Genomic DNA, 23135 nt, shown 5'->3' with positions numbered 1-23135 from the left:
TTTGAAACAAAAAATATTAATTTGTTTTATTCAAAAGGAAATAATTTAGCAAATTATTAGATCATAAAATTTATTTTTGTTTTTTTATTTGAAAGGACACTAAATAGACTATTATTTTATTTAGATATTTATAGCTAATTATAATATGTATTTAACAACAATAATAATATTGTATTATTTTATAATATGCATTTAATTAGTTTCTCATAAATTAATTGGATATTTTCTAAATTTATTTTTTAATAAAAATGTTTTTATATCGATTGTATTTTATATAATAATAAATAAAATATCATAGTTTTATGCAATGAATTGAACATTTTGAGTATAATAGCTAATTAATATTACAAAAATTCTAGACATTTTGATTGACTTAATTTTTTTTAAACACAAAAATGCTGTTTAATAATTACAATATTAATACCAAAAAAATACAGTACAATCATAGATAGATATTAATATACAGTATTTATTAACTACAAATATTTACTTAAATAAAATTTCTATACAATAACTGTCTTATAATATATATTAAAAAATATATATATTTTATAAGTGATTTTTAGGATATGATAGTTTGATTGACTTATAATAATACTGTAAGTACTTATAATATGACATTGAATTTCCCTAACAGTACTTACATTATTATTATTAACATTGATAGCGAAAAAATTTGTATTTAGTTTATAGTATATATTTAATAGTATAGTATTGTTATTAATATAATTATTTTTTTTCATATAATTATATTAACATTGATTTTCTAAAAAAAAGTGTCTACAATAAAACTGTAATAAGTTTTTTAGACAAATTGTTTTTTCAACTAATATATAAAAAAAATATATAATAATAATTAAATACCTGTACTTTCACTAACAGTGGGAAAAATGGTGTCAAATAGCAAGTTTAGACAACAAAAACCAGCTAAAAATGTTTGGAAATTATTATATAATAAATTGTTTCGCGAAATACTAGTTCCGCTGTTTTTAATGATAACTACACCTAATCTAACAATACTGTTGTCGTATATTATATTAAAGCAAAACAAACCATTAACTGAGGCATTGATCTATGACTTTCCAACTACTATACAAAATGCTTGGCTAACTGTCCATTGGTATAATAAATTTATCCAAGTTCATTTAAATTTAACTAATTTAATAATTAATTGTTGACTATACCTGCATATACTTATATCTATTACTTAAAAAACATAATTTTTTTATAATATTGTATATTAAAAATTAATGAGTATTGATATACTCATATAAATATCTCATAAATTAGTGGATATTAGTTTAGTATTTAGTAATTATTATTGTGAAATTTTTTTTAAGGTTTGATTTGCAGTGTTGGACAGCTATCGGATTATTACTGGGTTGGGGTCTCATATCATTACATTTACCGGCAAAACCATACAATGGACCGATCACTTCAAATGGGTTTACACCCAAATATTGGTAATTTATTTAATTATTTAAAAAAAATTTTTTATTAAAACAAATTATAATAATAATATATATTTTATATCTAATTATAATTAAAGGCACACTGGTTTTAGATTTTACTTAATATCAATGGCAATAACAGTGCCATTACTCTACATCTATAGAGTATCACATTTATTTGATAAACTCTATGATTTTACCGGCAATTTAATTGTGTTTGGTTTTATAGTTTGTTTATTTCTATACATTAAAGGTATATATATGTATAAATATAATAAAACTTTTTTTTGCATAAAAAATTTCATATGAAAACATAATATACAATATATTTTTTTAAAATCGCAGGACTATTATGGCCATCAAAAGGCTTACATAATCGGACAGGAAATCCCATATTTGACTACTACTGGGGTATAGAACTATACCCGCATCTGTCGGCTAGGATTAGCCTAAAAATTTTGATAATATGCCGATTCGGGCTAATACTCTGGCAATACATTGTACTATTGTGTTGGAAATCCAATTACGAGTCACTAGCAAATGGACAGTTCAATTATGCACTGACAGCTTCTACTATATTGCAATCAATTTACCTGGCTAAATTTTTCTACTGGGAGGACGGCTATATGAACGTATGTATTATTTAATTAAAAATTGATTTAATTTGATTTATTTTTTTGTTGGTCATATAACCAGACAATTGACACATCAGTCGACCGGTTCGGTTATATGGTGTGCTGGGGTTGTATAGCCTATGTACCCGGTTTTTATCCGATAACCAGTCTATATTTATCGGTTCAGCCATTGAACCCGAACTATACGTTTCAAGTGTTTCTGTTGAATCTATTGTGCGGTATTGCCGTTATTGGTCTCAACTATTGGTCTGATCAACAAAAACTAGTATTTCGGGCCACAAACGGCAAATGTATTATCTGGGGAAAGCCAGCCAAGCTTATCCGGTATTTCAATAATGATGATGATGTCTGTCCCCCCATAAACTAATTAATTTATATTTATATATATTTCTTATCGGGTTATACCTACCAGTGCCGAATACGAGGACGACTTTGGGAAAGTTAGAAAAAGTATTCTATTGACGTCCGGTTTCTGGGGCCTAACCCGACACATAAACTATACGTTCGAACTAATGTCGACATTCCTCTGGTGTATACCATCACTGTTCAATAGTCCCGTTCCCTATCTCTATCTACTGTTTCTAACTGTACTACTGATTCATCGTAGTGTACGCGACGATAATAAATGTGCCAAAAAATATGGCAAATATTGGCAACAATACAAAGGGGTTGTCAAATATCAGATGATACCCTATGTTTATTAAGTAGAAATTAAATTTAGATTCAATTAATTAATTAAATTTAAGCTAGATGAAATTAGTTTTATATGTTAATTTTTTTTAAGGAATTTTTTTATGAAATATTTTTCAAATAATAATTTAATAATTATTTTCTATTAAATTTTTTAATTATTATTATTATTAAATTTGTTTAAGAAAGTGTTCATTCAATTTATTTATAAATCATTTATTTATTAATTATTAAATAATTAATTTATTGACAAAAAATAGATAATATTTTTCTACTGTGTTGTACTGTATATACAACAAAATAATGAGATCAAAATAATAGAGTAGTCAATAGCCTATAGATGATGACCGTCCAGACAATGTTGAAACTGATAAACCAACCGATAATCCAGTCGACAATCGGCCGACGCTTGAAAACGGCTCCGGTGTCCACTTCACCGCCGGTCCTATTTCGGCGATTGTCGACCATACGCTGCGGTGCCCGTTTCAGGTCGTAGGCCCAACCGATTCGGTGAAAAAATTCAATAAATGCCGAATAAATGTTGAAACTTTTGACACCAAACTCGCTGGCAGAGTAGTCTTTGTTTTTAGAAATAATAATAATAATAAAATAAATTACATTTTTAAATACAAAACATAAAATGCATAAATATTTTATAATATATATATAACTTAATTAATATTTAAAATATTTCAATTGTCTATAAATGATGCTAAAAATATATGCCAATAAAACTTGTATTGTATAACCTTATTGAATAAATTTTTTTAAAAATATTAAGTATATCTTTTTTATTAATGTTTGAGTTTTTATGATTTTTTCCTATAAATATTAAATTAACATATTTATACAGTATATACTGTAGAAATTGTTAGTATACTTGAGAAAATAAAATAAAATAAACTTTTTATAACAAAAGGAGATAATTTTAATAAGTTATAAGTAATAAAAAACTAATGGAAAATTTACTATAAATTTTTCAACAAAAAAAAATCTTATCTTAATATTAAAAAATAAAATAATATTAATCTTATTTTTTAGATAACATTTGGCATTTATGACTGCATTTTTATAAGCAAAACGGTAACACAGAGATAACCAAAAAATATATTTATAGTATATATAAACGAGTCATTAAATAAGGCACTAAATAGTTATCAATTGTCTTATATCTAAATAATATGTAATTAATGACAATTTTTTTAATAAAAATATATATATAATAAATCATATCAAACCGTATGGAAAGGCGTGATGATAGTTATGATAAGCACCTCCAAGGGTGAGATAATTGAGTGGCTTATTATGTGTCGATGTCGATGACTTGTCGTACTCCCGGTAACCATACATATGTGCAAATGAATTGCCTAAAGCATAAAAAACAATTAATTTAATTTAATTAATGATATTATTAATAATTGATTGGTTAGTAAAAAAAATGCTGACCACTTAATGCCAATTGCATTGTATAGGCATATCTTAAGGCAAAACATGTATAGAAACTGTTGACTAATGTTTCGCCAAATAAGATGTAGGGTATGAGTGTCGGTATAAAACAATTGATGACTAAATATAGGAATAGATAGTACTGGTGCTGTAGTCTGACCAGCGGGTCGTTCATCAGATAGTCGACATTGATTTGCTTGCGTTTGGCCTCACAGTCGGGATGTCTTTCCATAACAACCCAACCGATGTGGGCAAAGAAAAAGCCGCGGCCAAGACTAACAGCGTCGGCATTGGTTCCCTCGTACTTGTGGTGTGTCTGGTGATCCAGTGTCCAATCGATGGCCGATTTCTGGCCACTAAGCGTTTGCAGGACAATCAGTATCAGTCGCAGCTTCCAATTGGCTTTGAAACTACGGTGACTGTAGTATCGGTGCGCACCTGTGCAATACTGATGTCATTTTACTTTATTTTTATATTATATTAATATTATAATAACTATGTATTTAATGAGTTTTGATGATTTGTTATAATTTTGTTTGTTTATATTAAATAATAATTTTATGATATTATCAACAAAAAAAAAAAACGATTGATTACCTGCAAGTACTCCAATCCCGGCTAAGACACCTTTAAAGATATAATAATATATTTATTTTTTTTGGATTAGATATATTGTATATAATTATAGATTATTTATTTTAGGTATCAGATTTATATTTAAAAAAATTACAGCAAAATAAACAATAACACACTTAATAGATAACATGCGATAACTGTCTGCCACTTGGCATCGGTCACTAGTATGCATAGTCCGCGGACAGCCGATACGTGTAACAGTATTAACGCTGCGGCCACTGACCACTTGATTTGTTTGAAAAATTGTATCCATTGGTCACTTAATAAAATAAAACCCATGGTTTTTTTTGGTAATTATTTTGACAACAGTTAACTTGACATTTATATATAAATTATATACAGTATTATAAAAAACTTTCAATTAATTGACACTTTTTTTGACACTTATTATTATATTATATTAATTTTTGCAAATCAATTAATTTTTGATTCAATGTATAAAATAAAATACAGTGTAATTATATAGTAATTTAGCAATTATTTAGATTTACTATATTACACTTTCAATACTTAAAATTTTTACAATAAAAAAATATTTAAAATAATTCAATATTATAATTACAATTACTTATTAATAAAATGAATAATAAAATTAAAAATTTTCGCACAATTTATATCATTGTAAAACATTTTCATTTTATTATTATTATATACACTTTCACCTAATAAAAAGCCTACTAATGATAGTAATATTGGGTTTAAAATTAAGATTAAGCTTTAATTAACATATTTAAAATGTGTGTTAAATCATCAAATAATTAGAAAAAAAGAAAACAAAATTTGGAGCAAATCTAATAAATAGTATATATATATATATATATTTAATAATAATTTTAATATTAATATCACTTTAATAGAAACTCTCACTTTATATACAGATTATCATTAAAACTGATGATTTTTGAGACACTTATTATCATAGATCACGTAGACTAGTACTACTAACATACCTAAGCTCTTTAATAATAACAATAATTACTAGTAAATGGACACACAGTTTGGTCGGGCACTAGTAGTAGTAGTAGTAGTAGTAGTAGGTGTCTGCCAAAAACAAACTGGTCAAACAACTACAGTAGTCTATATATTTTCACTGGTCTATAAATATAACTGTATATTATTTATTGTTTAACTTAACAAGATAAAATAAATTTTTGTTGATTAAATTACTCATAATAATACATTATAACAATATGAGTCACAATTTTCCTATATATATTGATATACATGTATGTATAAATTAAACGATTATATATATATTCAATATACAGTATATGCATTACAAAAAAGTGGTTAACTTATGTGATGCACAAACACACACACACAACAAAATTTTTAAGAAAAAAGTTATACCACTTTTAAATACATACTTATATATATGACATATAATAAATATTTAATATATGACATATAAATTAAATACTGTATATAAGTTATGGGTCCTTTATTTTTCAAAATTATTATTATTATTATTATCCTATTATTGAATACATTATTAGTATATACAGTATAATGTTTTCTGACACATATATTATACTATGTAATTGTAAATCACAAAAATTTTCCGTTATAACTATATAAATAACTTTTAGTTTTAGCCAAATAAGTTATAGCCAATAAATTATACACTATATAAGTGAAACGTGAGTTACTTTTTTTAAATATACCTAAAATAAAATTAAAATTGATTTATAATTTATATTTACTATATTTAAAAATATAACTATAATTTACAATTTGTGCGGTCATAATGTACTCAAAAGTTTCTTTTCATTGAAAACTAAAAAAAATTCATTCAACAAATAATTTTCAATTTTCAACATCAAGTATAGCATCAAATGACCTCAATCTGTAATATAATCTTAAAATTTTAAAACTATATATAAATACTATATATATATAAATAATAACAATTAAATTTTGAAAATTTTATTTTATTTTATTTTATTTTTAGGTTATACTTAATTTTGTTTGTTTGTAAATTGTTTAAAGTGAAATGATAATTTAAAAAAAAAATTGTTAATACATTATATATTATATTAATATTTATAAATAGTACAGTAAATTAAGTTATAACAACTTTTTTTTATAAAAAAAAAACAATTTACACTACTATGTAATAAAAAATAATTGAATAATTTTTTTTTTTTAAATATATAATAACACAAATATATTATTTTAAAACATGGTAATTAATTTAAAATTAACCATTTACTGTATATATATATATATATATAATGTATTTTTTAAAAATAAATTTTAGATCAATAAATACATTTTATAATAGTTTTGTTTACTATGTTAATAATGAGTATTTTTTAAAAAACAACATAACCTAATGTTAAAATAATATTCAACAAAAAATCTAATATATATATACGGTATATATGTATAATAAATTTCAATATACAGAAATATTGATATAAATTTTTTATTTTTTTTTGTTTTTTTTTTGTCTTATATGACATCACAATTGTCCAAAACAATACACTGGAATAGAGGACCTGGATGTTTTTCCCATTTTCTTAAACTACTAACCCGTCGATCGGCAACTTTGTGTCTAAACAAGATCATCACCTGTATGTTTTGCACCTGTAGTTATCAATAACAACAACAAACAAATTGTATACATTAATTAATTAATTGATCACTCAATAAACTTATGCTTAGTTAATAATAATCATCATATTTTATACATATAAAAAATTATCAATAGATTAAATTTTTAAAAAAATATTATATACAAAAAATTTATATATAATTATTGATTATATATTCTAATTATCATATGACTATGATATCATTATGAATGATAATATATTGTGTATATTATAATTTATAGATACATTTATAATTATAAAATTAAATAAAACTTAATTAAGTAAATAAAAAATTAATTACTTGCGGAAAATCATCGGACACTACAAACTCTCCCATAGAGTGATAGTAGTGACCATTTTGTATACCAGTTTGCATACAGTTATTGTTCTCAAACGGTGATAGAGTTTCGTTAAGTTTGTTGACTGTAACGGCACCGGTAGTTGTCGTTGTTGTTGTTGTTGTTGTTGTATTGGTTGCATTCAGATCTCTCATTGTTTGGCACGGATTGATAAGACTGCCATACGGTATGCGTACATACTTTCCCAGTGCAGGCATATATATTTTGGCCACAACACCCCTTTCTATCTCTGGCGAGTTAGTCGTTGCCTCTAAAAAAATTAATTAATTTTTATTGGGGATTAAAAACTATACTATTATTTTTTTGCATATATTAAATAATTAAATAAAAAAACATAATTTACTAAATCTAATGTCAAGCAATGCAATTGTGCCCCTAATAAACACACATCGGTTATGAGTCCGGGAATGGTTGGTCACATAGACGTGTGTGTCCTCCGATTGGAGCGGAATTAATGTATTGTTTTCAACTGAAAATTATTCACAAAAAAAATTTGATTAAATACATCAAATACAGAGTTTTTTTAAGTTAATTAAATTGATTTTTTAAAAAAAATTGATATCATATATAAGCACTTAATTACATCTACAATGAGACCAATTGGCTTCTTCATCAGCTACTGGCGACTCATCGATGGTATTGGTGTTGTCGGCGACACTATCGACAATGGTATTAGTGGCCAATGTTGTTGTCGCTGTCGTGTCATCGTCGGCCCATACCTCGACAGTTGTGGTCAATGCTATCGCAATAACAACAAATAAAATACTACTAAAATATGTTATTTTAGATGACTTATACATCATTATCATCTGATTTTAACTTTTTTTTATAAATATTTTAAACAAAAAATTTAGTTAAACTTTTTAAATCTTATATATAATAGTTAACAATTAACTAATTAATTGTTAATAAAATGTTTGATTTAAAATAAAAACTATTTTCTAAACATGTTTTTTTCGATTTAATACTACAATTTAATAAACTAATAAATTACTTAAATGGCTATAATTTTAATAAAAATTTATAATTTATAATTACTTATTTAGTGTCACACAATTACTACATTTATATATATTATACATATTTGATTAGATTTGAGTATAACTGTCAATGCCATATCATGATTATAGCTAATAATGATCAAGATCATTAGCTAAATTTTTTAAAAAATAAAATATAAATTATATAATAAAAAAACAAATTTTTGCTAAATTTATTACTAGTAAATAAGTTCAGGTAAAATGTGTTTATTAGAATTATTAAAAATAAATTAATTAAATACTATTTTATTATAACACTTCAGATTAATTACAGTAATTAACTAATTTTTATTAATCATTAGTTATAATATATAAATTTAAATAAATAAAATATAATTAACTTGACTATCATTTCTTTGATATACAGTATGTATAAAATAAACACAAAAATTTTAACTTTTAATTAAGTGTTGATTTTGTGAAAATTTATATCTATTTTTTGTTTGATGGTTTCACAAGTGACTGACTTTCCTAATAATAATTTTGTTTATTAAATATTTATATTCAAATTGATTGCTAAATAGTAAGCATTTTGTTGTTGTTGTTGATTTAGTGAGTAGTGTTTGATTAAACTATTTTTTTTAATTATAAATAAACTGTAAATTCCAGTAGATTCAAGAATTAAAATTATATATAATTATATCAAAAAAAATAAAATAAAAATTAATTAAATTTTATCATTAGATAACTTCCTCTGAAAATTAATGTAAACATATATTTTATTTAATTATAATTTATACTATTTTATTATATATATATAATTTATACAGGATATTGATAGTAGATTTTGTTCATGTTAATTTTTTATTAGTTAAATGCTCTTATAAGTAAATATTTTTTTTTATAAATTAATCATTTAAAAAAAATAATTAAATAAATTAATATTTTTTTAAAAAAGAAATAATTAAATAAATCACTTTTTATTATTATTTATTATTATATCATTCAAATTAATCGATTTAATTATTTAAAAACACTATATTTCTATCTATAAATTTATATACAATAATGTAATACAATATCATATAATTATTACAAGTATTATAATAATAATAATAATAATAATAATAATAATAATAAACATTGCTGTAATTTACAGTATTATTTTATATTTTTTTTGTTTGTTTGTTTTGTTAAAACAATGCTAGTTTAATAGGTTTATTATTGTCCATTAATAAACAAAATAATAATAATAATAATAAATATAATATACTTAAATAAAATTATTAATTATACAATTAAGTTATACATTTTACAATGAATAATTATACTTTTAATAATAATAATATACTAAAAAAAATAATAATAATTGTAATAAATAAATACTTTTTAATTTATAGTCAATTTTTTATAGCAAATTATAGTCAAATTTTGTTTCTTTTATATATACAGTATATATATATATATATAAAAAAAAGGCTATGACTTCTTGTTGAATGTTTGTAACAAATCGTTTATAGAGGCAATCAATCGCTCGTATAGACAGTCGTCGGCACCGATCGCTGATGATTCGCCATCACTGCTACTATCGCTTGTGGTCTCAACGGTATCGGCAGTAATGATCTTGGGATCAGTGGTCGCGTCTTTAGTTTTGCGTCTTTTATGTGGCGTTTCGCCTGAAAAACCCCAAACAAATAGGATGTCATTATATTTTTCTATGGATCAGTTTAAGTGATTATTAGACAAACAAAAAAAAATCTAAATACCAGTTTGACGTTTACTTCTTTCGACACATTTTTCATTCAATTGGTTTAATGTTTCGCAAAATTGTTTCGTCAAGTCTTCGTCTAAATTATCTGGTTTTTCGACCATAAATACTATATAAACAGCTCTTAAATCCTGCAAAAACAAAGCAACAAATTGTTTACTCAATTATATCGCAAATATATATATATATATATATTTCAATCAAAATTCAATATCTATACCCCATTTAATTGTAGGCATTGCTTATTAATGTCTAATGTGTTGAATATTTGACAAAATGCTTTAATCAGTGTTAATACTTGTGACATTAGATTTGATGAAATAACACTTTTGTATATCTATAATAAAAACACACACACAAAAAATAGAGATAAAAATAATTATCTATATATACATATCTACACATTATAGGGTTACAAACAAACAATCAATCAATCAAATCAATTACTTTTGGTATATAATGCTTTAATAGCTGATATGTGTGCTCATTGTTAAGGAACTGTCGTTCCTGTGTCAACACCAGTGATAGATAATCCCTGAAATAGGAGGTCGAACATAGATTATCGACAAAACTTTTTGAATCATCGGATGTGTCCTCATCGGCGACCAATTCAACGAATAGCTTCGGAAATATCACTGATTTAAAGTTAAGGCTTTCGAGAGCTACCGCTGAACCTATAATTATAACAAAATTAAAAATAATTATTTTTAATATAAAAAACAAATTGTAATCAATAATAATAAAACAATAATATTCAATTTAAATAATAACACATACAAAGACCAACTAAATCACTGGTAATCAATTGATTTTGAAGGGCTGTCCGACAAATTGATTCAATAAACTGATAGTAGGGTTCAAAATACAATGCTATAGCTCTGTCGTAATCTTTGTCGACTCCTTTACCGCATTCAAGTATCTTAACATTGAAACACATTTGAAATAGTGGACGGGATGGCCGTACACTTGATTTTGTTAGCATTACTCGTTGGCCGCGACGCGGGAAATATGGACCGGGAATAACTGTTATGACAATAAATTTTTAAAAATTATTGAATGCATAAATAAATAAATTATTTTTAAAATAAATAAATAAATTCAATGACTTACAGGTATGGCTTTGTTCAGCAAAGCTGATGTGTTGTAGACCTAATAGTTGTACCAAAAATGGTAACAACTCTTTGGCGTATAATTTAATCAATTCAGTCAAAACATCTATAAAAAGTTAAAAAAAACAATAAATAAAAATATTTTGACAATAAATATGAGATAATGAAAAAATTAAAAATCAATAAATAATACCTAAACAGATAACCCGTACGGAGCTGGGAGTATAGGAATTAACTAATAAGATATTTTTGCGCATAATATCCATGAGATCGCGATTATTGTTTTTAATGTCACGTAAAGCCGATTGACTACAATTGGCGGTCAATGTTCGCAACAATTGGTAGATAATCTTTTGCAATTCCACCAATTCGTTGGTTATATGACAGGCAGTTGCCTCGTGAAACATGATATACATGGCGTGAAAGGCTTGAAACGTATTGATCAGACCGTTGTTGGTCAGCACAAACAGCCGATCTTCCTCTTGTTCGCATAGTATAGACATTGCGGTTATCAATGTTTGCCACGAACTGCGGGCATCGACTGAACTCAAATACATTTGCAATGTTATGCGCTTGAACTGTAAGATATCGCGGATCTCCGGCTGACTGGCATCGGGATGTTGTTCGCAGAAAATTTTCATCAATTTAAACAATTCGGTTACCGCTAACTGATACTGTGTTATATAGGGTGTAATGTTTTTGAAGGCCCACTGGATATTCTGATGCATTGCCAACTGTCGGGTAAACTGTCGGGACTGTTGACAACAAAGCCGCAACAGGCCGTAGTAGTTGGGAAGCATCATCTTGTTGAAGAATACCACCTCTTGGTCATCGTGATCGGCGAGTATATAATTGAAGGCAATATTTTTGGTTACATGTGCCGACTGGACAATACATTTAACGTTTTCCGGACAGTCCTGACAGGCCATATACCAGAACATTAGTAGCGCCTGTTTGTTCTGATGGATAGCAATGGCCGGTTCGCTTAGTTTCGGTTGAAACAGATTCCATAAGTCATTGAAAAATGGTACCAATTGTTGTTTCTGGCGTTGGGATACCAGACAATAGGACATCACAACGAAATATGATGTCAACTTTTGTGTACTATGTGTGGCCGGATCGGCGTATAGTTTGACACGTTTCAGTAGTTGTAGCAAATAGTTATAGATCTGGTCGATGACCAGTACGGCTTCGGGACTCAGATCGAAATCTTTGGCACCGGAATAGGGAAACGGCCGGGACGGGCGATAGTTTTGACGAAAACTATTGTTGGGGACCAAACAGATCAATAGTTGTGCAGCATTTGAACGGACCCGCATATTGGAGTGGGCGACCAGAAAATAGAGTACCCAACTCTCGAACGATTGTAATACATAAGCGTTGGCCACTTTGTTTCGGGGCATCTGTATTGTCAGCCATTCCAATGTTTGTAGGGGTACTTGTTCGGCAATTTCCCAGATACGGGGCAGTACTAGATTGGAAAATGGCTGTAATCCGGGTGAGATACCTATTTGTGGGGAAGTCATTTTAAAAAAATCATGTCATATAAATACAATAACAAACATAATTGTGCCCAAAAAATAAAAATAAATACTACTAACCCATTTCAACCAGCATTGATAGCACCTTAAAAAATGGACCGCTCGAGTCGGGCATACGAGTAATGGATGTAAATATCATATTAATGATAAGTCCGGCCAAATGATCGTTGAATCGACACAACGAACAGATCAGATTGTAGGTCTGTCTCAGATTGATATTGTCACGGATCTGTTGCTGAAGAAACGGAAACGACTTGGGACTGGCAATGGCTTCGTAGTCTCTGTCGGATAGTCTCAGCCGATTGTCTTTGCCTCGGGATTTCTCGACCAACAGAGCTACCAGAGTAATCATTTTATCGAGAGAAGCCGGTTTGGGAAACTTGTCGTCCATCATCGGACCGACTGTATGAGTCATACGCTGATTGTACGGATGACTACCGGAAAACATTGAACTATTGTGCGGACCGTTACCGCCGCCACCATTGCCATCGTTATAGACATCTTCTTCTTCGTCTTCTTCATCTTCGGACATTACTTCGACTAAATCGTTTGTCGCTTTACCGCATAGTCCCATATAAAAGGACACTATTGTCGATATGGCTTCGACGGCCAACAAGAACTTGCACTCTTCGTCGCCCTGTTTGGCAAATTCACACAACAGTGCAAAATATTCGGTCAGATGTTTCAGATGAGGTTTGGCGGTCAGATTTTCGATACTGATCAGCGACAAGAGTTTACGTATAAATCTGGTTACACACGAAAAGCGGCCCACGTGTGACATCACTTCGGCATCGTTCGAGTCGTCACTGTCATCGCTGAGCGGCTGAAGATATAATGACGACTGAGTTGGTTTCAGTTGAACAATAACGTGTATACAGAGTCGTTGGAACAGTTGGCGAACCATTTGATTGGGACATCGCAACAGTATCTGTATTGGCCACCAATCGTCTTCGGCCAGATGATCCATTAGCCATTCGCAGGCCTGTTGCGATGAATTGAACTGTTTGGTCAGCAATTCAATCCAACTGGCAATTGTTGGCTTTTCTTTGGCGTGAATCAGTGTTTCCAATACAAAACTTGTGGCCAAACGAGCCGATAGTAGCGTAACTTTCAATGACTGGTTTGTGGACGACGATGATAATGTCTGTGGTATATAACCGCATATTTGCCACATAAAGTCAAAGTAGGTGTGCTCGAAGATGGATTTATCTCTCAAAAACGATATATTATCGTCGCATATCCATTCGCTAAGATCGGGTGCCAATTGGACATTGGTTGGCACAAGACTTTCGTTAGCTGATGACGACGACGACTCTTTTGTTACGATTTTATCCACTCTTTCGTAGAACAACATGTAAGCCGAGTTGGTCTTCTCAAACGAAAAGTCCATGAATTTGTCGGTTACCTAAATTACCGGACAAACAAACAAACAAAACATTTTTATCGGTAAATACCGTTATCTCTCAGAAAAAAACGCCATTTAATAATATAAAATACCTGATCGTATGTTTTGCTGGTCATCTCACCACCAAAACATTCAGTGGCAATCTGTGTCTTATCAAACGGTTTGACCTCAGCGTCGTTAAACAAATACCACTTGTCCTGAGCGCACGCACTGGCCGTTTCGCGTTCTCTGATAAACGAATAATAATGTCCGCCATCAGCGGTACCCGTATGAACGGTAACACCAATCAGTACGTATTCGGTACTGGTATCGGGCGATATCAGATTATTGGGCGGCTGTTGTTGTTGTTGCTGCTGCTGGTCGTTGTTGCTGTCGGTACTCATGGCTTCGTCACCGCCAACTGATTCCTTTGGGTTATTGGTTGTCGAAGCTTTGATCAAATTCTTTTCCAAATAGGGAGCCATATCCAACTGAAACGGAAACGAAAAGTGTGTGTTCACCTTCTCTTTGGTCATCGTTACCATATTGAATGTATAGCGCATTGTATTGAAACATAAAATTTTCGGTAAATTCTTAATACAGGCCCGCTTTTCGGCTCTAACTTTACGTCCACAACGGGAACAGTTATACATATTGTCGCCCTCCAAAGTGTCCTTAACTGTAATCTCATCCAACGATTCGTTAAGGTTTCGCATGTCTGCCACTTGACAGCGCAATGTATAGAACTCTTCGGTAGTCTGGGATATGTGCGGACAGTCCAGTGAGACAACATTGTTCGATAGGGAACCGCTAAACAATCGTTTGACCATATCTTTCAGATCGGGTGTCATTTCTTCTAATTTGGTAATGAGATCAGTAAAAAATTCGGTCATATCCTTCTGTTCGCCCGTATTGAGCGGCTGGTGATCCATAGTATAGACTTTACAGAAACTCTTCGGATTATAGGCTTTGCGTTCGGATTCCAATAGAAAGACAAACATTTTTTGCAATTCTTTGAGTACGGATTCATGTTTGACAACTGATGGCAAATTTGTTGATAATATTATGTAACGAGACTCGGGTATCATATACAGGTGCTGCATACACGATGCCATGTAACAGGTGGCGCCTACGGTAATAATAATATACCGATTTAATTTCAATGATATATTATATATCGGGTAATTGTTTGGGGCAATAAATCAATAAACAAACACCGGGTTATTGTGTGGGTTTATAAAAACATTTAAACAAACCTAAATTAGTGAGACCAACATAACCGGCATCCGATCGGCAATCGTCGTGCGGCCAATAGTCCCACGGATACGGTGTTAGTCGACCGGATAATTCGGGACTATGCTGATCCATCATTTGGCTAATTAGTGCCACATAATTGTCTTCAGATCCCTTAACCAATTCGACTAACAGATCGAAAGCTGCCGATCGAGTTGACGGTGCCTTACATTTGGGTAGGATTTTATCTTTTTGTGTCGGCAGCGAAAACAAACAGTCAAAAACTTGTGTAACAAATTTTTGGCCAACTTTTGAGTATTTGAACGACGGATTGTGTTTGAGTGTTACAGTCAACAAAGATATCAGACCTCTTAGGCCTTCGTCTTCGATGGTATTGTGTCGGGTTTCGCGTATTTCGCGGCTGACAATCACTTCGGCAATATAGGTACACAACACTTCCAGATCGACAGTAGTGACAACAGTGGTGACAACAGCCGCCGCTGTGTCCGATATTTTTTGTTTGTCCAACGAATCGACCAGACGGCAAACGAGCCAAAAGTAATCTTTACAACCCGGACCGTAGGGCTCTTTGTCGGCAATCAGACAATCATCGGTATCCGATAGTTTCGGCGCACGCATACTTTGCGCGACTTTCAGAAAACTCAACAACGAATTCAACAGTTGCGGTATAAATATATGGCCAGTAGTACCGTCGGCGGTAAATCCCAGACACAGCCGATAGAATCCGGTACAGGCTTCGCGTCGAATGGCCGGATCCGGGTCGTCGAGTACCAGTTTCTTAAGTAGGTGTTCCAGATTGTCGGCCTGGTAGAGCGAGTCGCGAATTTGCGGATCGCTGAATGCCCACGATATCAGAAACGTCATCGTATGGTGAACTACCTGAGCCCGACCCCAGAATCCCGTATGATAGGTATGGCTCATATCGCATGCCTGGGTTGTGGCCTCGTTCAGGATAGTGAGCAACACTTTTAACATAGATTCGACATCGCGTATCATTAGCAAGAATTTTGAATTCAATTGAGGCACTAGTAGTTTATCAGTTGATCCCTTACGCGATCGTTTGGCTTTGCGTACCATTTCGGTAATAATCGACGACTGCGATGTTGTATGGGATGGCATTTGATCCATCATTGATGAGACACCACTACTACTATTGTTGTCTCCGTCGTTGTTTTTATCACTAGATTTTGTTGACGACGACGGCGTTATGGGATTTACACCAAACTGATAGAGTAGTTGAAGTAGAGATGCCAAACAATCTTGTTTCCATTCGTTCCAAGAATCGGCACCCGATTCGCCCGATTGTAACACTCCGCTAACAAATATGTCGAATAGATGCTGAAGACCGTCACAGTCTATAAACTTTTGTGTCCATTGTTTCGAGTTTCGCCTAAGACTGTCGACAATCTGACACGAATACATTAACTTTTGCGGACTCGATGGCGACAATAGTTTATTAAACAGATCAGCTGATAGTGTCTTCTGCGATGTCGACGGTGTATTAGTATTTGTCGTTTCGGTTAGCATTTCGTTGTCGGCAGTCATTAGATGATTGATATTTTCTACCGATTGATTGACAACAGGAGTCAATCCAATTGTTTGGAAACAGTCTAACAGATTCGGTGATGTAGGCAACAGTTGTATAATCTCCCAGACCCGTCGAGATAGTACCTGTGCTTTGATATGGTTAGCACTTTTATGCGAACCCAACTGTTGCATCGACGAGAATAGTTGTTCAAAATTTTGCGGCTGAAGTAACAGAAGCGATGGTATGCGCTCCTTAGGCAGAGACCACAAGGCAATCGGTTCGGAATTGTCGCGAAATTTGCGAAAACTACGGGCAATACCTACCGATACGAAAACAATTTGCATGTCTTTGAAACCGACTTCAGCCAACTGTTTCTCATCGAAATCGTAGGTAATCTCCTGGCCCTGTGTCAGCAGCCGTAGTGGACCATCGCTGATGGATGTGGCGTTAAAATTGGAAAATGTTGACCGTTTTTCAATAACATCTTCGTATTTGTTGATCAACGATTCCCACCATTGTTGAATTTCTGCTCGCAGTTCACCGACATAATCGGTACTTTGCATCTCAATGATGGTACGGTCGGGCAGCGATGCCGGCTGACAACTGATACGCAATAGAGAACCGGTTCGTTCACGAGTCTTATGGCTCAACAAATCCGAATCTCCATTCAGTTGCCAGCGCCGAAAGTTGTAGGCATAACGACTGCGGAAGCCCTCCAAATGAGTCTTAATCAGAATGACTGTCCGCTGTATTATTGTCAAACTTTTGTCTTCATCAGCTTCGAGATGTTTAGACGCTGTTTGCAAATATTCCATACATTTGTTGATAAATTCTTCTTCTTTGATAAGATTGGTATTCGGCGGCTGAAGATTAATATAATAGCTGTTCAGATGACGGATGGCAGTCATCGAGACATCAGTGTTGCAACATCTCAGCGCAATGTCCCACAACTGTTTGATGGCTGTCGAGTCAATTGTTTCGCTGGTCTTACAATTGGCTTGAGATAGAAGACAAGCGGACAATGTTTGCAACAATTCCAGTGCCATCATTGAGAAGTGTTCGGGCGATAGTTGCGGCAACTTTTCGATTAAGATATGATGCATCATATCAATGCCGAGACCGTGATTCTCACGGGAACGTACTTGACCTGTGCGTAGTAGACAGGAGAAAGTGTTAAGGTTATGGGGGGTTTAATCTGAAACTAATTAAAATAAAAGACAACAACAATAACTTACTCAATAGCCAATTGAATAATTCGTCAGCCGATTCGGCATCGCTGGCCAATGTTGACCACAGTGTATCGATTTGTTCTTGACTTAGCCGAAAACTATCGGGCGAACCGGCACTCGAAAAGACAAAACTTAGAAAATTAAGGCGCGTCTGAATTTCATCCAAATGTGAATATATGTCTAAATTATTTAAATCCGACGATTTGTTTGCTGACGACAATTCTAAACTAGTTGTCGATGTCGTTGTTGTTGTCGTCGATGACGATGTAGTTGTCATCAGTTGTTGTTGTTGTTTCTCTTGTCTTAATTTACAATATATACACAGATTATTGAAAAAGTATTTTAACATATTTCGCTCTTTATCGGCCCAGAGTACGATACGATGGGTGTCCATTCCGCCCCGAAACTGCTGGAATGATAGCAAAAATTTCGGTAACAATCGTAACGATGTATTAACCGAATAGTTTTTGGCCAAATTGTCTAAACAGCCTTCGATAAACTTCATCCGAATTCGGCGATCACTGGACCAGCAGACAGTATTCCAGAAAATTTTTTCGGTTTCATGCGCTAGACCGTCGGCCAACTGTTGAATTAGATCGTCCTGAAGCAGATCCCAGAGCAATGTACGGCCGGGTTTGCAAACATTTTCAAACGACAAATCCATCAGTTCCTGATCTTCGACGACATCGTCGATGTTGTTGTCGTCGGCTGTGATGGTGGTTTCGCCGATATTATCACTACTATTGGTATTGATCTTATTGTACATCAATTGGCTCTCTTGTTGGACAATCTGCTGGGCTATTGACGCCAATTTATGTGATGCCGAAGATGATGGACATTTACTACCGCCGCCGCCGCTGCTGTTTCGTTGGTCGTCGCGTTCGCCGCCAAAATAATTATCAGAACATTCGTTGTCCGTAACATCCAGTTTGGTCACATCACTATCAAGTTCTTCGCCTTCAAAATCGGCCATATTTTTATCACTTAAACCACTTAATCGACTGCTGGCTCGGGAATTATTATCACTCATGTCTTCGTCGTTGTTTTTGCTGTTCAAACCTTCGGTTAGTTTAACTAATTTTTCCATAACATCCGGTGGTGTCTGTATATCCGAATCGACTAATACTAAATCATCGGAAATACTACCACTGGCTTTGGCTGTTAGGGCCGAAACATCTTTGATGACTTCCATCGATGACTTTGGTTGGGTTGTTGAATCCGACGTCGCCGAAGATGACTGCTGCTGTTGCTGCTGCTGGTCACTTGTTAACTTGAATGGGATCCGATCGGAAAACCTCAAGTCTATAGAAAGATTTGCAAATTAGTCTTTTTAATTAACGGTAATATCGATAAACATACTTATAAAAGATGTATTCTTGGATAGGTCGGGCTCTTTAGGCATCTGTTCGCTATTATCTTTATGAATGGCAGCGACAACATCGCGTACGGCCATTGGCACCAAATCACTCGATGAAGAATTACTATAATTGCCGACCAATGCCTGATGAAGACGTACGCCAGGTGTGGAAACATTTTCATCGCTCATCTGCGGTATAATCAATTCTTCGTCCTCCGATTCGGATGTACCATCAGAACTGTCATCGCTGTTACTATTGTTGTCGGGTTTGCCGCCATTGCCGCCTCCGCCACGACGAGTACTACCACCACCACCACTGCCAATATTATTGGCGCTATTCTTGTCGTCATTCGAAGCACCGCTAGTACTCGAATTGCACAATCGTTTCGGCTTCTGGCGAAACAATGTCCGGACTGGTACTCCTCCCTGCGAACAATCTACTTCGTAATCGTCGTCGTCTTCATCGTCATCGCTATTATCTACCGAACCACTCGATGAACTGGAATCGGCTCCTGTCGAGTGTCGCCGATTCTTTTGATTAGAACCGGGCAACATTGTAAAGATAGGACTGCGCACTAGTGTCAAATCTTCGAGCATCTTCACCGACTGTATAGATGACGACGATTGCTGGCCATAGGCGTTGATCATATCACCGCTGGACGTATTACTCTGACTCCATATGTATTTCAATAGTTGCGAAGCCAAAAGCAGCGTCTGTTCCGTATGTTCTTTCGGTTCCATATTTCTTAACAACCAATACATGTGCAAAACTGGCTTCAGTTTCAGATTCTTAATCAATGGTAACAGTATGTCCAGTACTTGACGGCCGCAGTGTTTCATCTGCGACGCCGACCAAATTACGTCGATATGTTGGACAGTGATTTGGGTGGCAATAAAATTCAGAATAACGTGACTCTGTTTGATGACCTCTACGTGCGAATTGGGACCAAATATATGTTCGATAATCTTATTATCTTTAATCCAATTGGCCAACTCGTCCAGTAGGGAATCGGTATTGGCATTGACCAAACCTAATGGTATCACAAGAAATACAAACAAAAAAAACATTAATATATTATCAGAAACTTTATATCGGATCAACTTTCTTACCATTAGAGTCTGCCTGACAGAGTTCCGAATAAATACTAATATAGTTATTGATTTGAGTGATTCCCGTCAATCGCATTGTCAGTGTTGATGATGTAAAATATTTTAAGGCCAAATTCAATCCCTCCCGATCTATGGTACCATTACGGAGATCAATGTGCTCTTTGACTACCGACCAAATAAACTCAAACATTGTCCTATTGTTGATAATTCGGAGTTCTTTATCCGATACTTTGCACAGATATTCGATAACATAAGTACGGAGCGAGACTAGCTTCTGTTGGATGACATTCGAGTTGATCCATGGCTTAAGATTGGCCATTACGACAATCATTGCGTGGGCCAACGATAGTGGTAGACCAAGATTTGGCTTTCCTTTGGCAAAACATTCGACAAACAGATCGACACCGCCAGCGTCGCAAAAGTAGACAATATTGCGGATCAAATACAATGGCAGATCCAGTTCGGATAGTTCACAGTAGGCGCTCAACGATTGCAGTTCTTTAGTGGTCGGATCGTCGCCTCGGGAGTTGACAGTATGCTTCTGAGCCATATATAAGGGAAATGTCACGTGAAATGCCTTTGAGGCTAAATGAAGTAGTCGTTCCCTGTCATCGCTGGACCATTCATCAAAGTTATGAGCGGCCATCAGTTTACTATGTTCTTCGTTGCTTATGTAGTCGTTATCATCATCGGTGTCCAGCGTCAGTGATATCACTTTTAGGAGATTGATGGTCGTCTCGATGATCGACTGAACCAATTGGTTGAAGCGACTGTAATTTCGTTGATCTTTATAGCAACAGATACAATGTCTGTATGGAAAAGAAAACAAATGGTAAATAACAGATCACCAGTAGATCACAGGTCATCAATGGCTGCAATACCTTTGGCTCCAAGAGTTGACATAATTGATGACAAGATTAAGCTCTGGCTTTCCTATCACGCCGTGTCTTTTATTATTATTATTATTAAGACCACTATTGTTGTTGTTGTTATTGTTGGCGGCGACGGCGGCAATGGTGTTGATGGCAGTGGTGCTCGTATTGGTGTTGTTATTGGTATTGCCGTTGTTGTTGTCGCCGCTCGTCGTCGTCGTCATCATCATCAATGTCTTGCTGTTATTGTCATCTATTCAAATTAATGGTATAGATTTGGATCAAAATTGGGTGATAATGACACCAATAATAATTGATACTCACGTTTGGTCATCAAATCAATCATATCATTGCAAATGTCACACATGTTGTTGATGTTGTTGTCAATCAATTTGCTGGACATTTCGTGTTGTTGTTGTTGTAGTTATATTAAGGATATTATGTAATCATTTGTTGGTCCTAATGAATGGATCAATTGTTGATCATCTTCTTCAAGACATTTGTTGATAACAACAATCATATTATTATTAATAATAATAAAACACACAATAATTTAATCATTATTTATGTTATTAACAATTAATAAATACAAACCAACAAAAAAAATTTGTTTGAATTTTATGTTTGAATTTTTTTTTTTGAAATGTTTGTTAAATCAATTTATTTGAAAACAATAACTAAATCAATGTTTTTCTATTTATTTAAAATCATTAAATCATTTATAAATACTGTATTTAATAATTAATTAATTAATTAAATGTTTTCAATAAATAAAAATAATTCATTTCATTCAACCCATCAATTGATTCAATCATTCATTCATTCAAACATTGCATTCAATTGTGTTGTCTGTATGAGTGATGTGTGTGTGTGTGTACTGTATGTGTGTATAGTATTGACTCAATTAAGTCAATAGATTGAGACACTAGAGGAGTACTACACACAATCACAATACACTCATACATAGTATTATGCAAAATATAAAATAGTATTTAAACAGTATTACTGTATTAATAGTAATCTGATTAGTATAAGAAATAGTTACAGTATAGCTGATTAATGCTGTCAACTATTTATTACCATGCTTATTATCATTATTAATGCTAATATAGTTATTATGATATTATACAGTACAGTATTAACCAAAAAAACAAAAATTAATAGTTAAATTAGATGATTATATAGTTTA

The 23135-nt window shown here is 32.4% G+C and overlaps 4 protein-coding genes across 4 annotated transcripts; 1 reads left to right on the top strand and 3 right to left on the bottom strand.

The window, feature by feature from the left end:
• Positions 1 to 868: 868 nt before the first annotated feature.
• On the top strand, positions 869 to 2790 carry LOC128951733 (uncharacterized). The gene is made up of 6 exons (XM_054296997.1): positions 869 to 1120; positions 1341 to 1463; positions 1550 to 1704; positions 1797 to 2083; positions 2148 to 2410; positions 2499 to 2790. Exons 1-6 carry the CDS (start codon positions 891 to 893, stop codon positions 2788 to 2790), a joined length of 1350 nt encoding a protein of 449 aa, XP_054152972.1. The 5' UTR covers positions 869 to 890.
• A 273-nt stretch (positions 2791 to 3063) lies between these two features.
• LOC128951734 (acyl-CoA Delta-9 desaturase-like) lies at positions 3064 to 5193 on the bottom strand. Its single transcript, XM_054296998.1, has 5 exons — positions 4975 to 5193; positions 4820 to 4849; positions 4223 to 4660; positions 4015 to 4143; positions 3064 to 3354 (listed from the first exon to the last, which is right to left on the bottom strand). Exons 1-5 carry the CDS (start codon positions 5135 to 5137, stop codon positions 3086 to 3088), a joined length of 1029 nt encoding a protein of 342 aa, XP_054152973.1. The 5' UTR covers positions 5138 to 5193; the 3' UTR covers positions 3064 to 3085.
• Positions 5194 to 7091: 1898 nt separating this feature from the next.
• Positions 7092 to 8762, bottom strand: LOC128951978 (uncharacterized). The gene is made up of 4 exons (XM_054297293.1): positions 8398 to 8762; positions 8158 to 8283; positions 7757 to 8064; positions 7092 to 7447 (listed from the first exon to the last, which is right to left on the bottom strand). Exons 1-4 carry the CDS (start codon positions 8621 to 8623, stop codon positions 7313 to 7315), a joined length of 795 nt encoding a protein of 264 aa, XP_054153268.1. The 5' UTR covers positions 8624 to 8762; the 3' UTR covers positions 7092 to 7312.
• A 1490-nt stretch (positions 8763 to 10252) lies between these two features.
• LOC128952735 (ubiquitin carboxyl-terminal hydrolase 34-like) lies at positions 10253 to 22469 on the bottom strand. Its single transcript, XM_054298173.1, has 15 exons — positions 22271 to 22469; positions 21956 to 22199; positions 21075 to 21883; positions 19967 to 20995; positions 18614 to 19909; positions 15853 to 18525; positions 14710 to 15725; positions 13273 to 14617; positions 11865 to 13178; positions 11673 to 11777; positions 11340 to 11585; positions 11010 to 11236; positions 10783 to 10899; positions 10561 to 10693; positions 10253 to 10470 (listed from the first exon to the last, which is right to left on the bottom strand). Exons 1-15 carry the CDS (start codon positions 22347 to 22349, stop codon positions 10274 to 10276), a joined length of 10830 nt encoding a protein of 3609 aa, XP_054154148.1. The 5' UTR covers positions 22350 to 22469; the 3' UTR covers positions 10253 to 10273.
• Between the last annotated feature and the right edge of the window lie 666 nt (positions 22470 to 23135).

The sequence above is a fragment of the Oppia nitens genome, unplaced genomic scaffold (assembly GCF_028296485.1).
Source record: "Oppia nitens isolate AA-2021 unplaced genomic scaffold, nextdenovo-longstitch-racon4-pilon3 scaffold1_pilon_pilon_pilon, whole genome shotgun sequence".
NCBI lineage: Eukaryota > Metazoa > Arthropoda > Arachnida > Sarcoptiformes > Oppiidae > Oppia > Oppia nitens.
Note: the sequence above shows the minus strand (reverse complement) of the source record. Positions and strands in the feature narration are given on the sequence as shown.